At 32.4% G+C, this 21453-nt stretch overlaps 2 protein-coding genes across 8 annotated transcripts in view; both read right to left on the bottom strand.

Annotated features, from left to right (window-relative positions):
- Window positions 1-1224: 1224 nt before the first annotated feature.
- On the bottom strand, window positions 1225-2229 carry LOC111512587 (protein lifeguard 4-like). Its single transcript, XM_023168726.2, has one exon. It carries the CDS (start codon window positions 2117-2119, stop codon window positions 1370-1372), a length of 750 nt encoding a protein of 249 aa, XP_023024494.2. The 5' UTR covers window positions 2120-2229; the 3' UTR covers window positions 1225-1369.
- A 5506-nt stretch (window positions 2230-7735) lies between these two features.
- LOC111512585 (Casein kinase Ialpha) overlaps window positions 7736-21453 on the bottom strand; it is a 28049-nt gene continuing 14331 nt past the window's right edge. For 2 of the 7 annotated variants that reach the window (XM_074176898.1, XM_074176902.1), the window contains exons 5-7: window positions 20278-20515; window positions 16050-16160; window positions 7736-11514 (exon numbers count right to left, since the gene is read on the bottom strand). In XM_074176898.1, coding sequence (XP_074032999.1) covers window positions 11504-11514; window positions 16050-16160; window positions 20278-20515 — 360 coding nt within the window. In that variant the 3' untranslated portion in view covers window positions 7736-11503. The remainder of the gene's footprint in view (window positions 11515-16049; window positions 16161-20277; window positions 20516-21453) is intronic. The other 5 variants (XM_074176900.1, XM_074176899.1, XM_074176901.1 and 2 more) reach the window with 5 other exon arrangements.

Genomic DNA, 21453 nt, shown 5'->3' with positions numbered 1-21453 from the left:
CAAAACTCATTTTGAATTCTTGGTTTATTCATAATAACAGACTGGAATTTGCATTTACTAGCTATAAGGAAAGGAATTGTCATTAGGATATTAAATACAAAGTCAAATGAATCAAATTTAAATACGTTTTGATTGAGGGTCGCTGAATAATATCTTGTTCATTCTTTTTTCATAATTGCATACTATATTGTCATTTTTTCAAAGCTGGAACACGAGATCATGCAATTCAGTTCTGAAATGAATTTGTCTGATTCATAAGAAATGTAATCAAGAATAATGATAATGAAAAATCGATTTGATTCCAAAGAAAGAGCGACAGGCAGAAGATGCTGTTTTTCAACAGTCAACAATTTTGTTGAGTATTGTACTTTGAAGAACTCTGGGTTTGAAAATTGTCATTTCTTCCTGTGAAGGAAATATCAAAAGAAGAGGCCTTATTGGTGACAAGTGTGTGAAAATTTCATTGAGAAAATTCTAAATTCATACTATTCATTTGGCATATTTAGGTCAGTGGTTTTCAAGAAAGCTAATTGATTTATGAAAAGTTGTTGGCAGCAGTTCTTTGTGACCTATTGAAGGCTTTGATCTTCGATAGAAAGCAAATATAAAGATTTTGTTGTTTCAGATATATATATATTTAGTGATAGAAAGCGGTTCTAAAGATATGCAGCATTTTGCTTCTGAACTTGGTCCAGTTTTCATATTTTTCAGTTGAGTTAAAAAGTGTTGGAACAGTTGTAGGAAGCAAAAATATATAGTTGAAAAAGCCACTGAAATATTTATGTATCAGGAAAATCTGATACAAAGGTTTTTAGGTGACAAGTTGTCATAAGAAAAACCTGAAACAGTTAATAGCATCTCAATATAATTCCCGCTACTGTAGCAATAAATCTTATCAAATTTTTTTATTATTCTTGAATTTAAATAATTTCTAACAAGTATAAAAAAATGTTAATTTCTGTTATAATAATTACCAGAAGTGTTCTTCGAAGGTTATTTTTGCCATACATACTTGTTTTTTACATTGAAAAATGTATATCTTCTCTTAATCTACAGGCATTAATGTTTAATATAATGATGTTTTTTCTCATTTATATCCTGATGTAGATATGATCTATAGAATTTGATATCTATTGAAATTTATGTGATTATTATGTTGCATTGTTAATACACTTTTAGAATCTTAATTTTGTGGAACATTGCATATTCAAAAAGAAAGTTACATTATTATTTGAATAATTTTATTCAACACTGTACAATTACAACCTCAAACTAAATACGAATTATTCATCTCAAATCAATATATTACAATACTTTTATTTTAAAATGCACATAACTTCATAGATTTAACTGCTAAACTTTGACAGAATTAATTTCTATTCAATTCTTGCAGAATACGCAAAATATAAATAAACAAATTGATAATATCCATGTATAAATTGATGGTGGCCAGTATGTATTCCTCTGGAGACAATGTCTTCATAATCATCTGCGTGTCAAATATAATGAAAAGGCAAAATACTAGTGCTCCTCCAAGAGAAATAGCAATTTCAAGAATGGACGATTGTAAAAATGCTTGCATAATCCCTCCAATGATGAGAATTATTAATCCGGCAAATAACCCAGAATGCATGGCCGAGAAGTCACGTTTTGTTTGGAAAGTATACAACGTTAGTCCTCCCAAAACAACTAAGGTCAGAAGTAAGGCTTGCAAGACAACCGCTTGCGAATAAAAAGTTACAATAACCCCAATTGTGTATGCTTGAACAACGGTGAATGCTGTTAGTAGTATGAAGTTAGCTGGGGACTCCCGCCTTTTAACGTGCAGAGCGAGTAACAAAGCAATACTTCCGAAGAACGTTACTAACATCATCCAATCGTTGGACTGAACGAAACTTCGAATAGGTGGAGTGAACATGCACACAGCAGCAATGACAATGGTTAGGAATATCTGCATCGTGAGTAAACCATATACCTTGCGTATGAAAGCAAGTCTGATAGATTTTGTTGCTTGCCATACATTGTTTCTATACGCAAAGTCATTCTCTATTTCGTCTTCATATTCTTTGCCGCCTTGCTCGATGTCCTCCTGTAGGATTAGGGGAACTGTTTGAGACATTTTACGACGTGATCACCGAAAAATTTGTGACAATATGGGTATTTTATCAAAAACCTCAACCCAGTTGGCAAAATTCTGACACTAATGACAGTTAAATATTGGGAATACAAACAAAAGTGACAAGAAACAAAACATGATTAGAATTAGACAGATGACATGAAATCATAGACGAGTTCTCGAAAGTTCCTGACGAGTTCATCGATTTCCAAAAAATTATTTTTTATTGTTAGAAGTATTGTACGTGTGGCATTCATTGCATTTTCAATGTTTTGAGAAATGAGGGTTTCGTACACATTTCCCACCATTGTTACAAGATTCTTAGTTTCATCAAATTTTGACAGTTCATAACAGAGATTACGATAAGGGGGTAGTTGAAGCCTCTGAGGTTCATGGACGATGGAGACAGATGAATCAACAATCAAAAAGAACACTCGAGGGCGACGCCTTTGATCAAAGAAAGTCAAGTTTGGTAACATTCGCCTCTGAACTTCCGACTGTTCTGTGACTTGGACAGTACGCAATCTTTTGACACCACAGTAAATCATATCCTTCTGTAGTCAGAATTTACAAAACAGGTTATCTCTCAGAGTACTCTGAGGGTTGTCTGTGTGGTTTTTTATTGAGTGATAATAAAAATTCATTGTGAAAGGCATATTGGTTTTCTGATATTCTTGTCCGATTCGAATTAGTTTGAACTTGGTGGTCTTAAGCAACATTATCTGAAGCGGGAAAGCGAAATTCACTCGAAACAGATCATTTTCAATATACCTACAATAGACACCTCATACTATTCCAGTAAACACAGAACATCATTTACAGGTTCACACGTGAAAACTCAATCACATAACATTCATTCATATCCATTCAAAATATTGTGACTTTCAATTAGTATATATTTTCTATAAAAATTGAAAGGTAAGTAGATTCGATTCAAATGTCGATTCAAAATATTTATTTTATTGAGACCTCAGTAAAGTTTCTGAGATAAGAATGCGATAACTATAATCACTTCTTAACCCAAGGAATTAAAACCATAACGACTAACAAATACGTTTACATGTATCTTTGATAATGTAATAAACAATTTTCACAAACATTTATTTTTAAATGCCATTCGCCACACCGTAGCTTTTCCTTGCCATTTCTACCGCAAAAAATCAAATAAGTTCAATCCTCATGGAGAGAGTCTTTGAAATCTCTAACAGCTGGTGCCTGAAGTATTAATAAACCCTGCTCCAGTTTAGCCAAATATTCCTTGATTGAATCTGAAAACTGGTACTGTACTTTGATGATGCAAGAACTACACAGTTATTCTCTGCCTGTGGTGTTTCACAAGGTAGTGTCTTGAGACCATTATGGTTTTTGTTGCATATAAATGACAAGCAACTCTTTCATTCCTGTGACTTTATAAAACCGTTTGCAGACAATACATATAATGTAATCTATTTAGAATAGTAATTTGGATAGTTCTGTCCATAAAAAGAATAACTCGTTAGCAACAATTTGTTCATATCTTGATAACTATAAACCTTAACTCGAGATAAGTTTAACTAAAGCTTCTTTCAATAAATTAATGGATGTAGCAGTTACTTCGTGGTAGGAAATCTTAATGAAGAAAAGAGAAATTAAACATTCTATGTTTTTACCACTTTTATTTGTAACTAACGTTACTGCAGTTTCGTACTATACGGACATTTTCGAACTTATACAATAAGTTTGAAATAAGGATATTTTCAAACTTATACAATAAGTTTGAAAATTTCCGTACAGGACGAAACTGCAATAACGTTAGTTACAAATGAAAGTGGTAAAAAACAGAAAGTTTCATTTCTCTTTTCTTCATTAACTAAAGTTATTATCTACATCTTATGAGATGAAATATGTTGATACAGACCAGTATATCAGTATATATGTTCGAAGTTTATTTGAAAGTTCCACTTGAAACAGAGGTGAATTGATAAAACTTAACCTATATTTGCTGTAATAGAACCAGATACATACTTTCTTCTGGGGCGAAGCCAAGTGAACTTTTCGAAATTTATCAACATAACTGATATTGCCCATAAATAATAACAAAAACAATGGTTATGTGACCCTATCGTTTGAAACGTGCGTCTAAACAAGATTTATTTGAATAAATAGAAGTTTTTTCATTTTACAAGGTTACAAACAGTCAGTATTTTGTGGTTGTATCTCCGAAAGTAGATCCGACAAAAATAAGTATGAATTTTTCAAAAAATAGTGAAGGAAAGGAAATTTATCCAAAACTCACTCCAAATGAGTTTTCAAACCAAACAACTCAACATACTAGGTTAATCGGCAGAACCTAGTAAGTATGTTGGGTTGTTTAAAATTTTCCAATAACTTTTTATTATACTTTACTATACTTTATTATAGGTACTGGAATACTTTAATGTTCTTCTTCATAAATTTCTTGATCTTCTTCTTCACAAATTTCTTGATGATGTTCTTCTGACAAATTTCTTGATGTTTCCTTGAAATTAACAGAAGATGCAGTGGATTTTAATTTTAAATCGTTCATTATCATGAAAATCTTACATTTTAGACATTATTAAAGCGTATCAAACTGTCTTTTTAGAATGATCTGGTTTTTCCAAACTTTTTGTGCCTTCAAATTATAGTCATGTTTGAAATTGATTGACAATGTTTCATGGCGAATTTCATTGGTTCAGACTCTCATTGTCTAATATGATTGTACTATGATTCGAAATCTATGAAAGAACAAATAAAATTAGAATGAATAGCTATTACATTGAGCATTACATTAAGCAATAAAACGAGTAATGAAAATATAATAAAACGAATGATATAGGTATTTGAAATTAGTTAGATAATTAGATAATGAAGGCCGAACCAATGAACATTAACAAATTTCAAACATAAAGTAATGTTAGTAACAAGTTACAAATACAAGTGGTATGAAACATAGAAGTCCTCATGGGAATGACGTCCTCTCTACTCTCAAATCTTAAAATCATACCGGCTTGCCGCACTAAGGCAGAAATTTTAGCGGAACAGATGCAGAAGCCTGTCATTCCTGGCTCATTGCGCATGCTCAGGGCACATGATTCTCGGACCCAATGATCACTTACCCCACGGTGTGGGGAGTGGTCATTGGTTGATAATGCTGGGGCGCCCTGTCGAATGTATCGGGGCTTCGAGGAATCATTTTCATTATCCTGTAGACAATCGAAAAGGTATATTGTGTAGGATTAGTCAGAAAAGAGCTCAAAAGTAAAACTGAAAATAAGACAATTTACTAAGAGTAACAAATTCATTGAATATTTTGTTTCATTATTCAACATTTCCTGAAGGGAGTAATAGGTTTTCTCTAGTAGGAAAGACTTAAGTCTAATTTTGAAGCTGTGGATAGTACTAGAGTTTTTCAGTTCAAGTGGTAGCAGATTAAATAATCTGAGCCCTATTACATTGGGGGAATTGTAAGTCAATACATTTTTACAATTTGGCATATGAAAGTCTGTCTTGCACCTGGTATCAATAGAATGCACTTTTTAATTTCTTATGAAACAGCTTTTACAGCTTGTATTTCTTGAGAATCCTGCTATTTATATTATAATCTTTTTCTGGGCGACAAAAACATCTTTGCATGAAGAGGAAGCTCCCCAGAAAGTAATACTATACCGAACACGCGATTTGACTTGAGCATGATACAGCATAATCAGCTGTTTCTGGTCTACAACATTATGAAGGTTTCTCATGGAGTTCAATTTTGATATAACTGTTCCGCAATAAGTTTTCCAGCTGAGAAATTCATCCAAATGTACACCTAAAAATTCTCCGTAGAGCACAGAGAAATTTCATCTTCAATTCTCAAGTTGAAACTGGCTATTTCTTTTTGTCTAGCATGAAATCTTATTGAACGTGTTTTTTGATTATTCAAATGTAGGGAATTTTCCTTGAACCAAGCGTTTAATTTTTGCAAGATTAAATTACTTTTGGTTTATATGTTCTGATCTATTTTATCTGATATAACCAGTGATTTGTCATCTGCATATGCAGTGTAAAATGAGCATATGTAGAAATGGATTCCATATTATTTACATACAATAAAAAAAGAATAGGGCCCAACACTGATCCCTGTGGGACACCGGATGTATATAACTTTCTCACATTATTATTATCATTGATGATACTGACATATTGCTTCCGTGTTGAGACAAACGTTTTCAGCCAGTTAAGTGCATTTCCTTATATGCCCATATAATGGAGTTTTTTGTAAAGATTTTCGTGATCAACACAGTCGAATGCCTCAGAGGTCACAGAAGACCCCGATAGGGCACTCGCCCCTGCTAATTGAATTCAAGACGTTCAAATATAAAGAATGAATCGCATCGGTTGATGACTTTGAATTCTGAAAACCATATTGGTTTTTGGATATAATGTTCTCATTCAAGTAAACGTTCAGTCTGTTCAAATAATATGCTTATTCAAAGATCTTAGAGAAAACAGAAACAGAGGGCACTGTGATCACTTTTGCCATCAATTCTAATCAGGGAACAGAACGTATTATTGATGTTTTTGGGAATGAATGAGATAAAATTTGATTTTTCTCTGTTCACACACAACCCCGTACTGGTACACCATGTGTGAAATTGGTTTGCAACGGTGTTGGCAGTTTCTACTGTTTTTGCTAAGTTGTTTTCTCTCACTATCATAGTTGTGTCGTCTGCATACATTATTTTGTGCGCTTGTTTGCATGTTGAGGTGATATCATTGACAAAAATAGTGAACAGTACTGGACCCAGTAGTGATCCTTGCGTTACCCATACATTTACAGATTTCTGTTCCGATTTTGCACTAGCCAGTATCAATACTTGTTTTCGATTTTCGAGATACGATGTGAGCCAATTTAGTGGCGTCCCTCTAACACCAATGTGATATTTCTCAACTAGGAGATTGTGATCGACCGTATCAAACGCTTTACTCAGATCAAAGAAGAGTACAATAGAGCTGTTTTTTGAGTTCAAAGCATCATATAGTTGCAAACATAATACTGCCATAGCAGAACTGGTAGACTTGTTTTGTCGAAAACCGTGTTGAGATGAGCCTAAGAGATTTCGAGATTCAAGGAAACTTGTTAATCTCGTGTTGAAGGCCATGTCTATGATCTTTGCAATCCGACTCTGTAAGCAGATATTTCTATAATTATTCATGTCATCTCTCGACCCTTTATTTTTATAGATAGGTATTGATTTAGAGATTTTCAAGGAATCAATGTACTTTCCAGAGGTGAACGATTTATTAATTATATGTACTAAAGGTTTGCTTATTTGCTCTTTCACAAAACGAATTACTTTGCCATCTATTTCGTCGATACCAGCTGACGGTTTCGATGTAGTTTTTGTGATAATTGATTCCACTTCATAGGGTGTTAGAAAGAATGAGTGCTCATACATTGGTGACATCGTTAGCCCACTACGGTCTGGGATAGAACCTGATGTGTTAGTGAAATAATTACTCAAAATGTTGCAGATTTGGGTTGGGTCAGATACTGTGTTATTGTCTATAATTAATTGGTTGATTGACATTGATAAATCAAATAGTCACAATTGGGTATTCAATCAAAAACAAACATACTTTTTATATTTTTTAATTCTCGCATTACCTCATTAACAGTTCAAATCAAAAAAGAACTGAAGACTGGATACCAACTTAAATTATCGGCCAATGCCTGAAATAACTACTATAAGAACTACAGAAGATTAACTGAGAAACTGACATTATTTTAATGACAATAATAAAACTAAATTTACAATTGTTGTAATAGTAGTACACACATTGACTTTTACAGTGATTTCATGATGGTGAATATCCGTAATGCAGACATTTGATATTGTCGACACAATTATTTAATAACTATGAACAATGGTATCTTAAACTGGAATAAGAAAATGATCTAAGTCATGTTGAAGTCTCTTATAATTAAATTGAATAGAGAAAAATATAAACTATTTCATTTATAGAGAAATTTGCTACAAGGAAATTTCAAATAAACTGCTATTTAGCTGTATTTCCTTCAATAGAAATATCAACATTTAACAAATAAATTATAGAACTAAGTGAGAAAAAGAAAAAAAATATTTGGCAAATTTTTGGAGAAAATATCTGACGTCTTCCTTATGGATATCTACCTTCTGGATGATAACAGTAAAACATTATCGTGGCAGTTGCTGAATGACGCAGCTACAGGAGTTTCATTTCACAACTTTACATTTACAAATCAAGTCAGAAAATTAGAGTAACTTTAGATGGTCGACTGTACTGTTTGGTACTGGTAATCATTTCTAGATGTCAGGCCGAGAAGCAAAGAACGATTGGCACCAGCATTTTCAATGGTCCTAAATTATTTCCACGTGGATTCGATCGAGCGTCAGTCCTCAGTGGCGTCTCAATAAAAAATGAGTGTGAATATTAGTATTAATGTAAGTTTGACAATTGTTGCAAACCAGTAAAAAGAGTAGTTACTTATTTTCAGTTCATAACTTCTTGATAATTACGGATGTATGCAGAATACATTTTTATTCACTGTATATAGAACAAAAAAAAAGATGAATGTTAAAAAAAATGTCACTGTTACAGTTTCAAAAAAGTATTTTCCTATATCTAATCAATAGTATCTTAGTGCTCTTGCTTTTTGTGGTGGAAGTCACCATTTTTAAGACTCTTAACATTCATATGTTGTGAAAATTTATGCTATTCTAAAATTGTAATGTCTCGAGAAGCCAAGAGTTACTGGCACTATTTTCATGTGGAATTCTCTGCAAACAACAAGGCTTGTTTCGGTAGAAGTCAAAATTATCTTCCACTGATAATTGATCAATTTCAATCTTTGCCCCTCTAATCTCTTCCATCAATTGCCTATTTTATTAATTCCCTGAGACATCAAGGAATTTTCATATCACTGAATAAAGTATTAGGTGTTTACACAACTCAATAAATCCGGTTTTAACACGCAATCCTATTTTCAAAAGGTTTAGCGTTACTAAACTGATTTGTCAATGATTAATAAGAATGGTGTATACACAGGCAATGAAGCTAATTTTAGTAATCTGTTAGGTTGTGTTGCCCCAGAACATATTGTTTGAGGTATTATATTTCAGATATTTTTCATTGTTAATATTTATTTTTATTCTAGGTATTCCCACAATATACCTTTTATTTACGCATTAATATGCTTGATTTTTTTATTGTTTCGTGATATATTTATATGATTCTTGATATATTTAATTTGCACTTCAACTGAGAACTTCTGAATTGTGATAAAAACAAATGTATTTACAAAATTAGTTTCAAATATAATATAATTAATAATTTACAATACTTATGATTCATTCTCTCATGTTTTTTCAAATTACGCACTCTCTTATTGCATTATTTTTTAAATTCGTTGTCTTTTGTGAGAGATAACTATCCATAACATCCTAATCTGAAAATAAAAAACCGATCGCTTCGAAAAAATAAACATAAAAAAATCAAGTAACACCTTTTTTGTACACAAAACTATAATAATAAATAAATAGATAACTCATTTGATCATACTACTACTAGTACCGTAGGAACGAATTTTTTTAAACTTTGACATTCAATGTCTACTAGATTTGCAAAGACCTCCACTAAAAAATGACTAGTGAAAAATTCAGATGACTGAAATTTGTTTGGCATATCAGCCTCTCCAGGATTTAATAGCCCTGACTTGTAAATATTACTACATCAATTAGTATTTTACTAATTTCACCAGCAATTGAAAAAGAAGCAGCAGGAGATTATCAACAGGTCACATCTTTTCACATTCCAATGTATTTTCATTCGTAGCTTCTAATATCACAGGTACAAATTTGGTTGTATTCAATTCAAAAATATGATAGAACTGGCCAATACTTGATGAAAATCTATTATAACATATTCAAAAATACAAACTTTAATGCGAGATTTCCACTTGGCAGTTTATAAATTCGCGACACGTGTTTCGCTACACAATAGCATCTTCGGGCATCACATATTGTGACGCCAGAAGAGTCACATATTGTGACGCCCAAAGCGTCACATATTGTGACGCCCAAAGCGTCAGATATTGTGACGCCCAAAGCGTCACATATTGTGACGCCCGAAGCGTCACAATAGCTTTAAGGTGGAAATGTTACATTACAGTGTATTTTTGGAATACAGTATTCAAATCTTTCAAATTACATAGTTTCACTCATAAAAAATTAGAAAAAAAGTTTCAATATGACTTGCAGTTTCAAATTTCATTTTCTACTATAAGTTTGCTTTTTATATCCCAAAGACAAATGATGAATTCACTTAATGTTATGGTTAACAGGTTTTTAATTTGATTTGGAAATACTCTAGTGTCTAGGATAGAATAAAAATGTATTCTGCTTATCTAGTCAACTCATCAGCCTCATACTAATCAGAAGATTCACAGTGCCTTCCAGGAACTTGTCGTATAAAGGTCTAAGTAAGACAAATAAACCATTCTACCTCAACGCTAAAACACTCGACCCCCAAGATAAATCTCTACTTTCAAAGGAGCAGCGCGAAGGAAAGCAAAATCCAGTACGATCCGCACTAAAATACAATTTGATTCCTCGCCATCTCAACGTAGAAAAAACCGAAGAGATGCGGCTACCACTTTGTTAATTTGCCCCAGCTCCAATTCTTTCCCATTACGAAGCATTCGACTATTGCACTGTTCAGTTAAGGTGCAATCGCAAGAAAGAGATCTAAAAAACTGCAGCTGAACAATGCAACTAGCAAATCCTTCAAGTATCAGTTCGTGACGGATGAACAATTACAGTAACATCATAATTTTCCGCTACATTATAAAAACAATATATTTAATAATTTTTAGTCGGTAAGATTACAATGAATACTTTACAATGTAGCACGTTTTTTTTCGAGGCCCAATAAAAACTTATTTACAGTGATTTCTGAAACGCAAAACTCGCATTCGAATCTTACAACCGTCCCGGAGCGGACTATACCGACATCACCGTACTCACTTATATCGTATCCGATTTGTATATTACAATCTATAAATACAGCCTGACTTGCACACACTCGCACAATTCATACGTTTCTAGCATTCTTTATAGGGGGTGCGCCTGTTTTGTGAGCGGCCCTGGCCCCCTTTTTAATATTTTTTGTTATTTCATATTTTATACAATATCCGTTAAAACGATGTGTAGATAAAGTAAATAATAATTCGTATATGCTCACTTATAATAAAATTTAGATTTTATATATAAAAGAGTCAGATGAGTCTCTGAACAAGACGTTCTTTATCAACCAACCAGATGCGAAGTTAGTTTTAGCCCAATCGATGCAAGATTTGAGTGATGCTTAACGATTTCCTAGAAACAAAAAAACATTCGGTTACTACAAAGTGATTTGAAGGTGGGTTTTTAAAAAACATGCAATTTTGACCTAGGTTCGTCTAAAATTGTTATTTTGAACACAATAAACTAATGGATTAATAATATAAATAAATGGTCGTGAGAGGTGAATGATGACTTTTCTATTCGACGAAAATAATGACATTATTACTTTATTTCCATGTAAACGATACAAAATTGTCTGGGAATCGTCAGTAAGAAAAGTAAACACAAAAGATAAAAAAACACAGATATAACAACATTTAAAACTAACAATTGCACAAAATCAAAATATCTAAAAATTCCTTTCAATGAATGAAAACTGTCCTCAATGGGGAATGTTCCTCCTGATGAAAATCAGGTAGTTTTCATAAAAGAGCTCTAAAACAACGCATTTTAAACTTATCATTTCAACCTTTTTCTTTGAAAAATTATTTGAATACTTCAAAACAACTGTTGTTTATGTGGCTTGTGGAGGTGGTATTGAACTATAATTTATATTTTGCCTTAATTGTTGATTTATAAATATAATTTTCCTTTTTTAAAGTAGAATATTTAGGTACGTATAAATTATTTCAACTTGATATAGGCGCTGTTGCCAATATGTGAATTAGAAACAAATCTCTTTCAAAATTAAAACCCAACATTTGAAATATCAATTTGAATACTTTTCGAAGTGAATTTGAGAAACTCATGAATTAAACTCAACCTTATTTTGTTCAAACTTGCATTTGCTGTAATAACCCAAATTGAGGAACATTCCCTATTAAAAAACTTTCAACTTTATTTCAAATATCAATTAATTATTACATAAGTTTGAAGACTGTATCGAGGAGAAATACATACCTATAAGAAAATAAATATTTCAACATAAAATCTCCAAACAATCATCTATCCTGACTACCTACTCCCGAGGTTCTGGTAAATGCCTGCTGGATGGCAACTACTTCCCCGGACGAAGGTTTCATACATGCGGTCGACACATGAGAGGTATTACCTCAAAAACCGGTCTTAAGACGATCTACTGGAATAATTTCAATATGTGTCCGCATGTATGAAACCTTTGTCCGGGAAGTAGTTGTCATCCAGAACCTTCGGTGCAGGTAGTTGGGAGAGATGAATATCTCGAGATTTTACTTTGAAATATTTTTCTTATATGAATTATTATATGTTCTTTCCTCAAATGATCAGTGAGTTTTTCGAATATTTTCATTCCAATGTATTCGAGGGCACATGAAATAACTTTCGATCTTTCACATGGCACATAAAATTTATATTTTGTTCTAGTGTGACGGGGATTTGAAAAAACAATTTGTTATGAATGCATAAGTATATCAACTGCGACTCTTGAGAAATGATCCCTCAAAGCCCCCTACTGACTCTGAGATATGTTATTTGACCTGGCAGACTAGAACATCCAGAATATTACAAGGTGGTATGTCTAGCGGGGTTCAATGGCTAATGGACCCCACTAGATATATTACCTTGTATCCTTCTGGATGTGCTGGCCTGCCAGGTCCAATTAGGTCTCTCAGAGTCGATAGGGAGCTATGAGGGATCATTTCTCAAGAGTCATAAGGGGCTGTGAGGAAACTGCGGTCACTGAAATATTTGAAAACATAAATACATATTTCAAGATATAATAAAATATGTCTGCGTGATTCTCAGCTTGAGACATTTGCAATACAAGTCGAATTTTTTTTGAGCAACGAAACGAGTCATGGATGATCTAACTCCAGGAGCAGACACCATAAATCACTCTTGAATCAACCTCAGCGTAATAGATGCTCAGTAGTTGAGTCGTGGTTTGAACTGTTCTCAGATTCATGAAAAGAAATTTCATTGAGTTCAACATAGAAACTAAATGTTGATTATGAGCATTCTAATTCGAGCATTCGTCAAGGGGCATTCCCATGAAATTAACTCTTTTATTGAATTTTGAATGTCACATTACACAGCAATGAAACTGAAGTCTTTTATTCTATTCAGTCTAATGTGAAAGCGAATAATAACTATTTTTTCTGATGTTATCACTGAAAAAATCTGATATCTGTCCAACTGCAGAAGCATATTCATTTTAATGTTTTCTCATCTGGTGCTGAGATATAATTATATAAAGTTCATTAGTAGAAGCCTTATGAAGAATTCCAGTAATAACAGAATCTATATTGTTCACATACAAAATAAACAGAATTGAGACCCGAAAAGATCCCTGCGGCACACCCATACCTGTGCTAGAAGATTCAGAATGTTTTCTAGGGATTTTGTTATTTATAGTAACATGTAGACACAACATATTGGTTCCCACCTTCATGAAATGAGGATATCCAGCTGAGAGAGACCTCTCAGCCCCAATACATCAGATCACTTCATTATATAATGAAAAGATTGCCGTATTTATTGACTTTCTTGCACGAAACCCATGCTGCATATCCGTCAATATATTGTGTGTATTTAAAAAAGAAGTAAGTCGGTCTAAAAATGCATATTCGAATATTTTTGATGACTTTAATGAAATTAATAAAAAACACTTTTGTCTAATTTCCACTAGTTAATTTTATTTACACGACCGGTTTCAGGTTCAACCCCATTATCAAGTATTATTTTTAATCTTGATAATGACGTATCTAGCTGTTATAAATCCTCAAATATCAATGTCTATAAAAGGCGACTCAAGATTTTTCTATTGCAAAAAGCATACTATTATGTGGATGAGTTTCTCCTTGAATCCTAATTTGATTGTAGCTTATTAACATTTTTTTATGTATGTTTTATACTGCCTTTTTTTATGTTTGTTTGACCTGTTGAATCAGCCTGTATTTTATGGTGATGTTATGTTTTTGTCTGTGATTGTGAAGGAAAACTGATTCAATAAATGTTTGATTGATTGATTGCCTGATATTAAATTTGTTTTCAAAAGGTAATACGCTACACAAATCAAAGATGAGTTGGATTGTGTGTATGCATATTCTGCCTAATCATTTATCACCGTGAAATTTTGGGCAGCTGAATTTGAATGTGGCTGTAAAAGCTTTGGGAATGATGAACGTTAGGAAAGTTCAAACACCGCAACTACCAAATGGTGCTATTGCGTACCTTTAGGTACCGCGTTTGCTCCCGTTAGACCAAAAACGTGTTCCAACTCTCTGTTGGCGCAATTTAGGCTCAACTGGATACACCATTATACGCCCAAAACAAAAATACAGTCCAAACAGTGGACTGCAAAAGGGGAACCACCTTAAAAAAAAAAAAGCAAAAACTGGCTTTTTGCCTCGGAAAGAGATGGCGACTGTTTTTTTGGAATAGTCATGAAGTTATTTTAATCGATTATATTCACTGAAAAAAATCCATCACAGGACCATACTACGCATCATTACTTGACAAGCTGAAGACAAAACTTGCGAAAAAAACAGCCACATATGGAAGGACAACAAATCCTTTTTTTAAAGATTTACGAAGGTTCTCTTCAAATTTATGTTTCCTGATTAACTCATTCACTAAAGTTCAAAAATACCTTTAGCTCATAATTGTGTCCTGAAAAATGTATCGGTCACACTAAACCAGCATTAAAACTCATTTTAAAAAACACGCGATTTAGAAAACTAGAAAAATTTAGTGTCGCATAACTTTTACGAGAAAATTGACCACAAATTTCTACCCGAACTTATTGATATTTATTGTAAAGTGATATTGCACCTTGTTAGATATAAATAGAAACCAATTTTAGAGTTAGGGATAAGCGTTCTTCTCCTGGTGATTAGAAAAAGTACTTATTTCAGATTTATTCTACGCCAAAGGTTCAAGTTTCATCTTTTATATATAAAACAAATCCTTATTTCTGTAGAAAAAAAAATTATAAGGCGTGCAGAATTATTTTATAAAAAGTGTAAAATAATCAACTTTTACAATTGTGGCATCTGATATCTTCTAGTTGCCTACTTACAGTGAAAGCTGCAGTGAGAGGCAGAAAGTGATTTCCTATCCTGCTGTCAATCCTCAAGGGGTAACATCTTTGCCATTTTTAAACAAATATTAACACCCTTCTAAGAATTTCTCCCCAGGGTCATTATTATTTCTTTTTGAATAGCCCTGATGTAGCATACTATGTCTTTTCTTATGAATTCAATGATGATAATGATTATGGCAATGATCATGATGAGTACACTTTGCTGAAAACTGGTTAATCAAACACCAAATTAAACAAAAGCAATTTTTTGTTACTTCCGCCATAAAAAATAATAAAAAGAAAAACAAAAAGATAAAAAAACTGGTACAACTACTTGAATAATTAAAATTATCAACGTCAAATATAATTTTATTGATAGATAACTATCGAAATTACTCAAATATACAATAATTACTGTACAAAATTACTCTGGTTCCTCCAATGTTATAATTTTATTCGTTTAATTAAACTTAACAAAACTCTGTGTTAACTGAAATTTGAATATAATATGAAAAAAAAATTACAAAATCAGAATAAGGAAAAAAGAAAAAAAAACGGATCTAATGACCTTTGAGGGGTTTAGCGATATCTGTGGAAGAGGCATGGACAGTTTTATTTTGTGCCGTACCTTTAGCAGAATTCTGTTTGTTCTTTTCATCATCTTTTTTGTCTCGGTTTGCTGAAAAGAGTTTCAATTGAGTTCATTTTTTTCAGAGTACTTCAAGATAAAAATCTGAAAAATATTCAATTCCATCATAATAAATCAAAGTAAAATGAAAACGTAACTTGTTCAACAAAAAACCATTTAAAATATAAATGATATTCACAACGATGTTCCCTTAAATATGGATCAGAGCAAACTTTGAAGATTCTTTGCAATTTTTTGTGTGAGTTCAGGAATATATTGTAGATTATTTATGCAAACTCAACGTTTTGAATACCCACATGATATTAATTTTAATTTTTGTTGATTTATTTATTTATACGGAATAACCCCCATTACAATGTGAAAATTTCACAGAAAAAAAGTACAATATGAACATGTAAAATATAAACTAATACGCTGCGGAATGTTTCTGCAGAATACAAACTATATAACATTATAAAATACTATAGGATATAGAATTCAAATTAAACTTGTTACTACCTTATGTAAACAATTACCAACTAAAATTATTCAATGATTGTTTAAAACGACCATAAGAGACACCAAAAATATTTGTTTTTGTCATCTACTAACTTTAGGGTTCTTTCCAAGGGTGTATGTTTGCTATAATTTGTATGATGGAAGGTTATATGAAATAAATGGCTGTGTCTAAGATTCCTGTTCGGAACATGAATGATGACAGATTCAAGTAATTCAGAACAAGTATTAGTCCATTGAGCAGCTTGAATGCATAGCATAGATCTGCATGAATTCTTCTGGTTTGCAATAGTTTCAGCCCCATTTCTTGTAATATAGTCATTCTACTATATTTGAAGACCTAACTTGAAAGAAAAAAATCTCAAAAATTTGTTTTGCACTCTTTCTAGAGCACATTGTAAAATGGAGACCAAATGATACATGCATATTGTAAAATGGAGACCAAATGATACATGCATATTCTAACTTAGACATACTAGAGCTAAATAAATCCTTTTTAATGCTTCAATGGAAAATCCTGAACAATGACGTAAAATAAGACCCAGTGTTTTGGATGATTTCACACTCACTTGGTTAATATGGTTTACAAATTTGAGTTGTTCGTCAAAAATGACCCCCAAATCTTTTATGGAGGAAGTGTATTTATTCTAAGTGATGATTATTTATGTTGTTTGATGTATCAAATTTCCTACCAACTCTTGAGAAAGTAATAAAATGACATTTATTTACATTAAGTTTGTTATTTGTAACACCCCATTCATAAACTTTATCTAGATCATCTTGAAGGAGAATTTGGTCATTGTATGACTTTATGGGTTTAAAAAGCTTCAGATCATCCGCAAACATTGAAAATTCACTGTTCTCAAAACAGCATCTTATGTCATTCACAAAAATATTGAATAACAGGGGTGAACAATGTGATCCTTGTGGCACTCCAGATATTACTAATATATCACTCGATTTGCATCCACCAGTTTTAACCTGTTGTGAACGACCAGCCAAAAAACTACCAAACCAATTTACCTTTTTGCTCGTATATGAGAAGATTGGAAACAGTCGACTTATTTCGAGAAAAGCCATGTTGGTTATTGATCAATCTTTCCCTACATGAAAAGTTAAGTTGATCTGAAATTATACTGTCAAGTAATTTTGGAATAGATGACTGGCTGCACACACTTCGATAATTTTGTATATTTTCCTTGTCACCCGTTATGAAAATTGGAATAATAAAGCTGTTTCCAACAATTTGGATAAACTGCCTGATCTAAGAAATTCTTGAAAAGAAGGTACAGAGGATGAGTTATGGAGTATATACAATTTTTTAGAGTTTTATGAGAGAGAGGACATTGTTGGATCAAGATCTTCAGATGATGTGGTGCTGCAGGTTTTTCCGGGTTTTCCTGCAGCTGAAAAAGCAAATGCGCCACTGGAATCAATGAAGTCGCCCAGGAGCGGCAATTAATTTTTATTGTTGTATTTATTTTATTTTTAATGTCATTTTTTAGGAAAATATTTGGAATTCCATCAGGACCTGAACTGAGTTTGGAGGTAATTTTTGAAATTTTCTGGAAAATCACCGAAGCTGATATACTGGGATTAGAAATATACGAGTTAATATTCAAACAAGGGTGATCGTCAAACTCACCATGAGAATTGTCGTAAACTGTTGAGAAATATTCGGCAAAACATTCTGCAATTTGTTCTTTATTTGTTGCAATAGAATTTCCATAATACATTGTAGATGGCAAACTACCATGAGATTTCTTGTCATTAATAAACTGCCAAAAATATTTTGGATTTGAATTGAGCGTGGCATCAACTCCTTGTATGTAATTTTCATAACAAATTTTTGAATGAATTTTGCAAGCACTTCTCAAGTCAGAGAAGACTTGATAATCTTGATCACTCCTGCTAAGCATAACATTTTTGTGGGCTAATTTTTTCTGCTTCACCAGGTATCTTAGATCTGCATTAAACCATTTGGGAAAATTGGACTTTTGAATCTTTTCACAGGTACAAACAAGGCTATTGCCATATTCAAAATGTGATTGATTCAGTGATTGCCTCATTTATATCGGCCAAATTTAGGCTAGCATTCCAATTTATGACATTCAAATAGTTATTAAGACCTTGGTAATCTGCATTTCAAAAGTCACAATAGAATTCTGTGTATTCCAAGTTATGAGTCTTTTCATAATTAAATATAGACGAATCACAACGTCTAACAAATCAAAGTGTCACTTTCAGTGGTCAAGGAAACCCAGTAAGTCGTTGCCTTGAAACCCCGGATTATCAACCCTCTTCCGATATTTTGATTATTGGAGAACCCAACCTGGACACTGAATATTCTCCCATCATGATTCCCCCTAACGAAATGCATGTAAATAATACGGACGAGTTACATGCACATGGTGCATACTATCAAGTCAAGAGTTGAATCTAGTGACCAATATGGTCATTTTAATCATTATCTTTGGTCAATCCATCTATTCAAAAAGACCAATTCCCACCAAGCCTAAATAGTGTGAGGGTACATTAATATCTTGATGCAACCACAGACTATTTGTTTCTAAATAACTAATTTAAGTTCTGGTGATGAGCAATTTTGTAGACATTTCAAATCTCAAACATTCAACTTTCATCAGATTTCATTATTTGCAAAAAAAAGGCATTGTTTTGTGTTTTTTTCACCAAGCTACTATTACTTTGTTTTTCACACGATAACTTATTCTTTGAAAGACATTTTTTGTGGAGGACTCAATATTTCTTATTGTTTTTTGGGTATATAACCTTACACAATATGAAAAATAAACAAAGTTGAATCAATAAAGGATCTACTGAAGAGGAATAAAGGCCAAAATTTACTATCAAATGTTACTGCTTAATGTAAATCAGTGAAGAGTCCAATTAGTCAGTGACCTGTCGTATTCTTAAATTTTGCCTACAAATTGAAAAAATCGTTTGAACAAAATTAAATTTCTGTACTTAGGTTTTTTAGTGCTTGACATTTTAGGTTTTTTTTTCATTTTCAAAACGTAAAACTCACTTTAAAACTTTCGTTACAACTGTGAATAGCTGTATTTATTTTGATATATTTATGTCAAAGTAGATATGTTTTTTGAGATATATAAAGGAATAGTTCAAGTTAAAAGTACATAGACATAAGAACAACAATGTCATTTTATTTTGACGCATATACTTGGCATTTTTACTATCTCATCATCAATATCTGTGATGGCCTAACTGACAACAAGAACTTCTTTCATCAAGTTATTGGGGAGTTAAAGATTTTCACTTGTAAATTTTGCAGTATATCTGACAGTTTCAATGTCTGTGAACAATATTTATGGGAACCGTCTAATTTGGAAGATTCACCTTGAATTTTATTCATTTTTTATTCAAGTGAACACAAGCTAAATAACTAAAAATTGAATTGAATATTTTACTGATTTTTTCCTAAATTTCAACCAAAACGAACTGGAATCTGCACAGGAATGAATCTTGACAACAACTACAGTTGAATATGAAAAAAAAAACCCTCAAAATCTGAACTGTCACCATCATCTTCTTCTGCATTTCACCTCGTCTCCCGAAAAACACAAACTCTCTATATTAACCTAAATACTAGAGAATGAAAAAAAGAATCAATTACCCTTACCAGGCTGCTGAGCTATAGCCTGTGAAGGCTGAGGTTGCGTCGAAGATCCGACGGTTCCTCCCGTTGCGGCTTTCTGTTTCAGCATGGTCCAGTCAAAGGTGTAGTCGTATTGGTGATTGAGTGTACGGAAGAGGATTCGGAACAACTGCCGGAGGTACATGTAATCGGGGGCTTCTTCGAAACGCAGGCCGCGGCAGTAGTTCAGGTACATGGAAAATTCAGCAGGAAATCCCTGAGAAACATAATAAACAGTTCGTGATTCAAATGAAAGAAATATTTGGTTTTCTAGATTCATGTGTGCAATCACTGATCAAAAACTCATAATGAAATAGGTTGAAAATTACTTTTAAATCTTACTTCTACAAATCTCCTGAAACTTAAAAAAAATATTTGTCTCTAGAAAAATAAATGACATTTTCAATTGAAACATTGAAAAATAATATAGAACTGACCGATATTTGATGAAAATCCATTATAACATATAAAAAAACAGTTTAATTTAAGATTTTCACTCGAAACTTTACAAAACCGTGACGTGTTTCGCAACACGAAACTAACCGAAAAAAATATTTTTTTGTTTATGTTTTTATATATATAAATATATTTTTAATTCTGGTGAAATATCGAATATAGTAGTGGTAGTAATTTATTAATGCAACAGACACTACAATGTATATATAGCATACGTCATAAAAGAAGGTACAACATAGTTAAAAATCACAGAACTTCTCTAAGTAAAATACATGAATAAAATCAAGTCAAAACGAAATACAAACACAGCTTGAGCTGTGTCTATTTCTAAAACTTACTTTACATACAAACACATATACACAGTCATCATTTTACGGAACATAGATGTATATATGCAGAAATATAATAGAATATGGAATTGAACATTAATAGTTTTACACACACTTAACAGAAGAATTTTGCAACAAGCATGGCTAGCATGTTAAAAATTGCATAGGAAAACGTCTGACATGTTTAGTATCCCGAATAAAAACAATGTAGCAGAAAAAATATTTTTAATTTTTTTCTTGAATGAAAATGAGCTGAGTATACAAGGTGTAACTGAATAAGTGTAAAACATTTAAGGAGGTGATTCCTCATCGAAAAAAAGATAGGATCTTTCAGATAAAGAAACTTCATTGGAGCATCCTCTGTTAAGAA

The sequence above is a fragment of the Leptinotarsa decemlineata genome, unplaced genomic scaffold (genome assembly GCF_025532065.1).
Source record: "Leptinotarsa decemlineata unplaced genomic scaffold, Ldec_3_MD MMD2_tig00002082_RagTag_RagTag, whole genome shotgun sequence".
Classification (NCBI taxonomy): Eukaryota; Metazoa; Arthropoda; class Insecta; order Coleoptera; family Chrysomelidae; genus Leptinotarsa; species Leptinotarsa decemlineata.
Note: the sequence above shows the minus strand (reverse complement) of the source record. Positions and strands in the feature narration are given on the sequence as shown.

What these genes read in the sequence shown, in the direction of transcription:
- LOC111512587 (XM_023168726.2), bottom strand. Translation starts at nt 2,119, where the DNA reads ATGTCTCAAACAGTTCCCCTAATCCTACAGGAGGACATCGAGCAAGGC.